General features: G+C 44.5%; 1 protein-coding gene across 1 annotated transcript in view; it reads right to left on the reverse strand.

Moving 5' to 3' along the window:
* The window catches only part of SRGAP2 (SLIT-ROBO Rho GTPase activating protein 2), a 244,821-nt gene that overhangs the window by 60,667 nt on the left and 173,909 nt on the right, over positions 1–10,245 (reverse strand). The window contains exons 6-7 of the mRNA XM_015569435.1: positions 5,823–6,038; positions 5,107–5,235 (exon numbers count right to left, since the gene is read on the reverse strand). Coding sequence (XP_015424921.1) covers positions 5,107–5,235; positions 5,823–6,038 — 345 coding nt within the window. The remainder of the gene's footprint in view (positions 1–5,106; positions 5,236–5,822; positions 6,039–10,245) is intronic.

Raw genomic sequence — 10,245 nt, forward strand, 5'->3', positions numbered from 1 at the left:
ACACTTAAACACCAGTCATCAATATCCTCAAATTCACCACATCTGCTCTTCAGCTCCTAGCATTTTCTCTTCTTGAAATGTTTCCCACTCCTCTCACCCATTGCAACTGGACCCAATTTTCAAGATCCAAATGAAATTCCCAGCCTCTGGGAAACCAGACAGCCCTGCAACCCTTGGCATGCATTGACCTTGGCCTCCACTCAGAACCACATTCATCAGCAGCCCTCATGTGACAGAGAATACACTTCCTCACTCTGTGACTTGCCGTTTCGTATCACCCCCACCAGAAGGCAAGCTTCAAAGAGGGCTTGGCCAGTGTCTTACTTCATTTTAAAAAAAAATATATTTTATTGATTTTTACAGAGAGGGAGGGAGAGGGATAGAGAGTTTGAAACATCGATCAGCTGCCTCCTGCACACCCCCCTTCTGGGGATGTGCCCGCAACCAAGGTACATGCCCTTGACCGGAATCGAACCCGGGACCCTTCAGTCTGTAGGCCGACGCTCTATCCACTGAGCCAAACCGGTCAGGGCGTCTTACTTCATTTTTAAATCCCCCAACATCAGGCTTTGCTCCTGGTAGGCATTTAATAAACATCAGTGGATTGACGGAAGCCAAAATACCAAGCTCTCAGAAAATAACCCACTTAGGCTGCATACGAATCTAAGTCAAGTGGAAGATGTAGCCACTGAAGCCTTTTGTGTTGTCCAGCCTGCATGGCCCATGGAGGGCAGGGTGCTTGCTTGGGCCAGTCCACGGCCTCTATTATATAAGCGTTCTATAGCTTCTCTGTGCTAGTGAGTCGGGGGTCTGACTCATAACATACTCTTTGGCTCCTCTAACCTTCAGCTAACCAGGGAGATGCAAAATAGGTTTTCCAGAGCCTTGCTATCCGCAGTCTGCAAGGGAACAGCTGGAAACAGAGGCATGAGCACAGAAGCAATTTCTGCAAGGTGAGGTCATGAGATTTGAATACAGGGTGAAGCAAAAGTAGGTTTACAGTTCTGAGTACACGAAACACAGTTCATGTATTATTATCCATATGAACAACTGAAAATGTACTTTTGCCTCACCCTGTATTTCAGAAGTACTAGGGGAATCCAGTGAGTCAAGGCAGACATCATTTTGTTCACAATGGGGACAAAACATGCTTTCTATGGCTTCTGATGGGTTCTGTAGCCAACATGGGCTCTCTTGGCCATTTCTGGGCTATATAAATGTTTGATGAAACTTTCCCAGGGGAAATCAATTTTTTATAAGAATTTAATGATAGCCCATCCAGATGTGTGATGACATGAGTTGACAGCTCATTAACCCTTTACCAGTTGAAACCTGGGACTGTAGAGAAGGCCTAGGAAAAAAAGTGGGTATAATAACACCCACTTCAAGCTCACACAGAAGAGAAAAATAACTGCCCTTCATAAGTTTTCCTGTCCAGAAAGCTGGGTTCCCTCATGTTTGACTTGGGTGCACACGATGTCACAGATTCTCCACTGATGGACACAGCATGCGCAACACCCCAGCTATGCCTGAGAACAATGCCCTGTTCTTCATTCATCCGTCTGTTCCTGGGGCGACAGAGCCACAGGAGTGCGGGGGAGGAGCATCACATCCCAACGAGCCTACAGTTCTTAGACTCCATCAAGTTAGCTCAGAATAAATGTCCTTTTGGCCTAAAGTTGGGTTTTCCTGGTGTGTATCAGATGCCTCACATGGATTGCTACAGTCTGAGTTTAAATTTTATACTATATTATAAAAAGCGGGCAAAGGCTAGTCCTTGTGCCAATGTACTGACTTCAACAAAAAGAACTTTCTGCATCCTTACTGTCTGCAGCACACACTGAGTTTCAACCCACTAGGAAGAAGGCATCACACAGATGGCATGGACTGGAATAAGACTCATCCCATGTCTTAAATCAAGTTCTGGGTATTGTCAAGATCAGAATGCCATCGTACCCAGACTCACCACTCACTCCTGTTGGGTCACTGCCAAAGAATCCTTTTGGCCATTTTTATTGCAAAGAGCAGCGAGAAAAAGGAAGTACTGACACATGCAATAACGTAGATGATGCTCAAAAACATCATGCTGGGCAAAAGAAGCCAGCTATAAAAAAGCATCTGCTCTATAATCCCATTTTGTGAAGTTCTAAAATAGGTCAAACTAATTCATGGTGGAAGAACTCAGAACAGTGGTGGCCTTGGGGAGGGGAACTGACTGGGAAAAGAAAAGAGGAACTTTCTAAGGTGATGGAAATAGTCTATATCTTGACAAGAGATGTGGGTTACAAGAGTGTACGAATTTATCTTGAACATGTAACACTTAAGTTCAGTTATTGTAGGTACATTATATCTCAAAACATTAAAAGGCACAAAAAGGAAAAAATCTTGTCTTGGGAAATCATCATCTTCTTCCTCCTTCTATTCCTTTCTTCATTCGATGAATAAACTATGAACTCAGCTAAGTATTAAGCTCTGCATGTATGTACTATGTGTGTATTAAGGTAAAGAGAAGACCTGTCTCCTGTCCTCACGGGCTTAGAGAGGAGACTAAGAGATCTTCCTTTGTTCTTAGCGCAGTGACTCTCAAACTTTTTTTGATCTATGGCTCACAGTGAGAAATATATCTTACATCATCTCTCTCTCTCTCTCTCTCTCTCACACACACACACACACACACATTCATGGGTGTGCAAGCATGTATACTTATCTAACATAACAATTTCACCAAATAAAACGTAACTTTACTACTGAGACATACCTTGATATTTTCTTTCTTATTCTATTCCAGTCAGGTTTAATCATAAAAAAAAAAAAGTCAACCCATGAAAGTGATTGTCTGACACCCTAATGGATGGTGACCTAAGGTCTGAAAAATACTATCCTGGGGCCCTGTGCTTCCCTCTAAGTGCGGCAGTGAGCCCACTGCGTAGATACTGTCTGTCTGTATGTCTATGAATACCTCTAGGGCAAAACTATTTTATTCCCTTTTGTGTGCCTGCTACTGAGCACACAGCCCCATCTCAAGTAACAATTTACCAAAACATTTATAAAACACAAAAATGTTATCAGCCTTTCTTAGAGACTAATTAATCTGTCCCCACCTCAAGAAAAAACAAAACTAAACCAACAGCAAACAAAATAAAACAAAAGCAACTTTAGCACCTGTGTGGCCTGGAATGCTAGCAACCTGGACTAGCTCAGGGTAACCCAGACCCATGCCCTGGCTGAGCACTGAGGAGGCTGGCAGGCTTCCTTTCCGCGGTGCTTCTGGTGGCATTCTGAGAAGACAGGCTCTTAATAGCTATATTTAATGAGGAGCCTAAGGCACAAAATAGCTTACTCCTTAGACTGATGTTAAAACACCTACTAACATCTCATGGAGGGTCCATGGATCGCCAAGGTTGTGCCTGACAAAGCTGCCCTGGGGACAAAAGAAAAAGGACAGGCCAGGAGCAGAGGTGCGGGGGACTGGCAGTCTGACTGGCCAAGTGTGCGATAAGCAGCAGACAGTGAGCGTAAGAAAGAAGTGATTCTCTTCCTCACGCTGAGAACAGGCTTCTCTCCCAGCGAGGAGCCGTTCCCCTGAGGAGGAGAAAGGATCCTGTTTGGGGCTCTGACCTCCGCTGAAGGACAGTGTTCAGATTGGCATCAACAAGCAGGGAGAACAAAGAGGCACCTAACAGTGACCAGGGCTCCGCTTACCCAGGAAGACAAAGGCACCCAGGGCGTTAAGGGGCTGAAACTTACTGAGTCAAAAACCCCTGGTTCAAGAGACAGGAATCTGTGTTTTAGAAAAGTTCCCCAAGCAACTCTGATGTGACACCAGGTTTAAGTACCAATGACCTACTCTAATTCTTCAGTTGGCCAGAGTGGGGCGGGGAGTGGAGGGGGAGAGAAAGCATAGTTCCAAAATAGCTCCACAGAATCCAGCAAGTTAGGCAAATCTTAGACCAGAGCCCCACATGATATTGTGAAGTGTGGGAGGTTTGTTTGTGGAGAAACCGAGGCAGGCAGGCAAGTATGAGAGGTCTGGCCAGGGGCTTGCAAACCCAGCGGCTGCCCGCTGCCAGCAAGAGGCAAACCTCGGGCCTCAGAAAGGAGACTGAGTGACCAGGATCTGCCTGAAGCCCTGGAGACTGGGCTGCTGATGCTAAGTCAGCTGGGGCCAGGCCCCGCCTTCTAATGACTGGAGGGAGAGGTGAGAAATGGTGTACAGTACACTTGAGCAGCTTCTGTTAGGACTGGTTCAGGAATTGGGCCAGGTTGGGCAGGTGGAAGGAATTGCAAGGCTCAACCACTACAAGGTTTGAGGGAAAGCAGCAGGAGAGCAAGGCTGACCCATACGGCCAAAGTAAAAAAGCTTGACCCTGGTGCCTGCCCCATGCAAAACACATGTGCCCACTATCCAGCTTCTCTCAATGTCTTGGTGCCACATACCAAGAAGTACGAGCCAGGTGTCAGGGGCATCTGAATGCCTTCCTATCCAGGACCTTAATTCGCAGCGAACCTTTGGTAGATAAACCTCTTAACCCCTACATTCCTTATCTACAAAATGAAGATAGGTTGGTGTATGGGCGGTTCAGTGCTAGAATTCTCGCCTGCCAAACTGAAGATAGTAAAACTGATTCCAAAGGGTGATATGACAATCAAATGAGCTAAGACTGAGAAACATGAAGTTATAAACATAAGGTATGGCATTCTAATGCTTTTGCTCTTGCCACTTCTACGTGCAAGTAGCTGATTTAAGGGAGACAGAAGAGCATAGTGGTTAAGAGCATGGGTTAGTAATCAGACCTGGGCACACATTTTGCCTCTGCCACTTATTAGCCAAGTCTGGGTAAGTCATCTGAACACCGTGGATTTAATCTGTAACAATGGAGAGAATAATGTCTTGCTCCAAGGATGCTGATAAGAACTGAAGGGGAGGTAATGTAAAGTGCTTCACCTGGTACCTGGGGCATGGCAAGCCCCTGGTGGATCATGGCTACTTTCTTCATGATTGTTCTCAAAACCCCTGAGCTGCCTGAACAATAGAACCGGGGACGCCTGACCAGATCTCCAAAACCAGGAAAGAGGCACCCTGGAGCCCCAGCTTTCAGCACTTACATCAATAAGGTCAGACAGGTCGTGGATGTAGTACTTGAAGACAGACGCATTGGTTGCCTCCAAAGCCAGTAAGTACTCATTCCGGGCTTTAATGGCCTTCAGCTTATTCTCCGTGTACTTGGCTTGGCGCTGAAAAGGGAACGAAAGCTCAATTTTACTTTTTTTAAAAAGAGGAGACTGTTCTCTAAAAGATGAAAGTACAGCACATTCAAGAACCACAATTGTGCTGCTACTCCCTATGCGCATCTTCCTTAAATTGGGTTCTAATTCTGTTTAATGAGATTCAAGGGCACAATGTAGATCAATCCGGGAAAGGTTAATGAGGCTCCCTACTTTAGATGCGTGCCCCACTTTGACTCTATCTGCAAATACCATTCTCCTTCCTTGCATGGCTACCTTGAAGGAGGTGTCACTACATCCACCCCTGAGCAGCTGACACCTGAAGCCAAACCTAGGTCTACAGTCCCCTTCCAGGCTTGGGGGAGGTGACTGCGTGTCTTGTTTATCTGTTACGGTGAAATCCAGGTGCTCACATGCCCAGGTTCTTCCAGATGCCAGACTCCTTCTGGGCAGGCATCAAGGACTCACTTTGGGTGATCAGGCACTAAAAGAACCTACAGCTCCCTTGTTCTGCTCTGTGCCTACTGGGAGATTCAGATTAGTCCTGACTTCCAGAATGCACCTCCTAGCCCCTACCACTGCCGGAGCACACGCACCTTCTCTTTCATCTTCTCAATCTTCTTCACTGAGCTCCTCCGGACGTGCTTCTCCTCAATGCGGATGTTGGACGAGGAGTCAGGGGAGCGTGGGGTCTGCCGGTCCTCCTGCTTTACCGATTTGCCGATCTGCTTTTCCTCCTGCTTCTCGGCCTCCTTTAGCTTGCTCTGAGCACTGATGCTGTCGGCATTGTACATGTGATATGTCTTCATGACCTGCAAGACACCCCGCCCCCACCCCAGAGGTCAAACCAATAGGGTCAGTTCTCTGCCTTACAGACTAACAGGCCTGGCCAGACCTCTCCCTCATGAAGCAATGTCTTCATGGGCCGAAGGGAAAAATTCTGTTTGGAGTGGATTTTAATATTATATATTAAAGACCACTCTAAAGCACAGGAAAGCAGGATTTGAACTGAGCCAACATGCCTTATTTTTAAAATGACTTCTTGTCTTCCACCATGTATTATTTATTTGTATTTATTATTTGTCATCATTACTCTTTTATATTGGCCAAGTAATCTCTATCCCTTAGTCATCTCACAATGCCAAGTAGATAGGAAACAACTCCACCACTCAGGCCCCAGAGCAAACCCTGGGTGGAAACCCTGAAGAGGGTAGCACAGCCTAGGGAGTAACCTTTACTTTTTGGACATTTCAGATATAAAATGGGGAAGGAAAAAAGGCTCCTGGCCTGGTATCCTGGGGATCTGTCTTGTCTGCTTTTTTTGGTTAATTCTCATCTGAGGATATTTTTACCACTGATTTTTAGAGAGTAAAAGCGGGGGGGGGTGGGGGGCGGACATTGATGTGAGAGAGATACATGGAGCTGTTACCTCCCCCCCAGGCCCCGCAACTAAGGGCAGGATTGAACCTGCAACCCAGGTACATGCACTTTACTGGAATCGAACCTGCAACCCTTGGGCGTGGGGGCCAACGCTCTAACCACTGAGAGCACCGCCCAGGGCTGGTCTGCTTTATACACATCAAACACTCTCTCATAGGAATTAGAAAAGCAGCAGCAATAACAGTGGCAGCTATCATTTCCTGAGCACTTAGTATATTCCTGGCTTGGTGCCAAGTGCTACACACACATTTTCTCATTTCATCCCTGCAGCAATCCTGTGACCGAGACAACAATCGGATGAAACCTGTAAACCTGCACAATAAACCAGGTAAGAGCCTGAGAAGGAATAAAATCCACATCACGTGAAACTGGAGTTGCCAAAGGAAGGAAGTAGTATCAAAGGAGAGGGATACCATTTTCCCATTTTCCATCAGAGCAACTGTCTGGGAGTCCAATGCCTTTTCTCAACTGAGCGGCCAGGAAGCTTGGGACTTGTGTTTGTTTAATTTCTACCACTTAGTACATGCTGCATGTCAGGCGCTTTATGAACATCACTTCATTTCATCCTCACAACAACTCTGGGAAAGACATGTCATTATTTCTACTTTTAAAGATGAGAAAACTGAGAGGTAAAGAGATGAACTCTCACATCCAAGGTCACACAGCTAGTAAACTGCAGAATCAGGATTTAAACCCAGGTTGTCAGGTCATTAAGACCACAGCCTCAGTCACCAAGCAGCAGTGTCGTCTCTGCAGGGGACCAGAGCTGACCTTATTGGAAGGAAAGGTTAAGTTTCATCAAGAGAGGCTTGAAAAGAGAAACTGGTTTCATTTACAGACTTGGGAAAGATCAGTGGCCTCACACGAAGACTAATTTGGTCCCCAGGGGGCATTTGGTACTGTCTGGAGACATTTTTTATTGTCACAACTTGGAGCTTGCTACTGGCGTCGAGTAGGTAGAAGCCAGGGATGTTACTAAACACCCTACCTACAGGACAGCCCCCACAACAAAGAACTACTGGTCCAAATGCCCATGGTGCTGAGGTTGACAAATCCCCGGTTAGAGGGACTTTGTGGGTAAACTAATATCTTAAGATCAGCTGGTGATAGAGGAAGGAATAAAGAATATTGGGACACTTACAAAATCAAAGTGCATTAGAGTATAAATAATGTCTCATTTTGGATGCAGAATGTTTTAAATCAGCTTCACCTTATTTTGAACCTGACATCATTTCCCATAAGTATAAGACCTTCTCTGCATATTCTCTACACAGGAGAAAGGATATTTAATATTGAGAGCATTAAAAACCTTTCTAAGTAATTCAAATGGTTCACCAGGTTTCCAGATTGACTACGAAGTGAGAAAGAGGCATCTGGTCTTGGGGTGAAGAAGGGAAGACAGGAGGCTCCTTTTTCTCTATTTTCACCTGAATGTGACCAAGGGATTCAAAAGCTTGAGTGAATAGTCAAAAGTGAATGATTTCTAAGAAAGTGATATTCTATTTCGTGAAGATGCATAATAAATAATTAGGAAATACTATCAATAAACACGAGAGACAATAAAGAGCTCAAAGGAATAGTGACATCAAGACAACATGTGAAGGAATGAAAATTAACAACTTATATTGCTCCTTCCCCCTAAAGAACGTAAAGAACTCTCCCAAAATAATGAAACACTATCTCATCTAAAAAACTATAAATTCCTAAGGGTAATCACCACTTCTTTTGTGTTTTCTTCTCTTCTCCAAAGTTGGGAAATATGTAGACAGTGGTAGTTTTATAATCAATGTGGTTGCCTAAATGACTTAATGACACTGAATCTCTCTTCTATGGAAAGAGGAGAGAAGTATCATTTCCTCCAACTCAAGGGAAAACTGAGGTATCCAAAGGCTACCTCAGTATAAGTGATATCAAAAGAATTGGAGAGAGAGGACTTGTAGAAATATATAGATATAGATATAGATATAGATATAGATATAGATATAGATATAGATATGTAGTGAGGCAAATACAAACTAGGGAAAAAATTCAAGAAGTCTAAATCCTCAGTTCTGCAAAGAGAATTAACTTTACTTTAAAAAACACAATATTGAGTTTGTCTTTAGTTCTCCCTCTCCAAGCCACACTAAAATAATAGGAAAAAGTTATTATTATTATTTTATTATAAATTAAGGCATATTTATAAGAATAAAAGTGGAAGACAAAAAGCAGGAGACAATTGTAACTGACCTATTGAACCCTAAACCAAAAGTAGAGAGCCAAGAAGTCAACCCCCGCCCCATAGTGGAAGACGAGAGGTTTATATTCTTAGGAGTTAGCCCCAGCACCATGGGCTCGGCCACCAGGGTCGCTGAAGATAGGAGTACCTGAACTTAAACTGGAGTAGCAACTGAAAATTCTAAAAGGACTGCTGAGATGGCCCAGGCCTCTGTACAACTTGGCCCCAAAACAATTGGGAGATAGAAGAGCTCTGTCTGGAGAATCTGACCGTCCAAGATCAAAGACCTAGAAAGACTAGTCTCTTTCCCCAAACACAGTCCAGTCAGATCATCCTACAGTAAAGGCCAGGTTGACATAGAACTTTAACCAGCTTTTCCCTGCCTCACTTTAAAATATAAGCAGGCAGCCCTGGCCTCAGGGCTCAGGTTGGCTCAGTTGGTTAGAGTGTCGTCCCATATGCTAAGGTTGTGGGTTAGATCCCCAGTGAGGGCATACAAGAATCAACCAATGAATGCATACATAAGAGGAACAACAAACTGTTCTCTCTTCTCTCTCCCCCTTTCTCGCTCTCTAAAATCAATAAATAAAAAGTAAAATATAAGCAGGCAACTAAAGATGATCAGACATTTAATGAAAATATCTAATATGAAAGACCAAAACAATCTATGTAGAGGAAACAAAGCATACAGGGGGAAAAACTTCAAAAACAAATCATCAATAATATCCCTAGAGAGATCAATGAGAAATGAAAAAATATTGCACCATGAAACAAGAACAAGATGCAACAAAAAGGGAACAATAAAAGAGCTCTTGGCAATTAAGATTCAATTTAAGAATCTCTCCAGGGAGCCTGACTTCATGTCCCTCCTCTGTGCAGGCATGTATTTCACTTCCTACTCTATTTTTCTGTCTCTTCTATTAAAACTAAGTGCCTTGAGTTCAGGGGCATCTCTTATATGTCTTTATATCCCTAGTGCCTAATGTTGGAGACACAAGCAAGCAGAGTTGGGGGGCTATCAGTTGACACTGTTTCAAGGGAGCAGGTGCTAAATACCAGTCCTGGCTCCCTAGCAGGCCAGCTGCTGCACCAAATCAAGGGGACTATACGCAGAGGAGGACTCAGAAGCATCAACCTCTGGGGACCAATGACCCCCATGTCCCAACACCTCTTCTTTCTTTCTCGATTCTAGGGCTCCCTTGACTCTTCCCACTCAGCCTACATTGGCTTTAGTGCCCCCACGTACACTCCTTCCTGGGGGGAGCTTGCCTGGCCTTTCCAGGCACAGCCTGAGTAAACTGAGGCAGAGAATTCCAGAGTTCTTTGGGATGGGAAGCAGCGTGCTCCGACTTCAAAGGCAT

The sequence above is a fragment of the Myotis davidii genome, unplaced genomic scaffold, assembly GCF_000327345.1.
Source record: "Myotis davidii unplaced genomic scaffold, ASM32734v1 scaffold710, whole genome shotgun sequence".
Classification (NCBI taxonomy): domain Eukaryota; kingdom Metazoa; phylum Chordata; class Mammalia; order Chiroptera; family Vespertilionidae; genus Myotis; species Myotis davidii.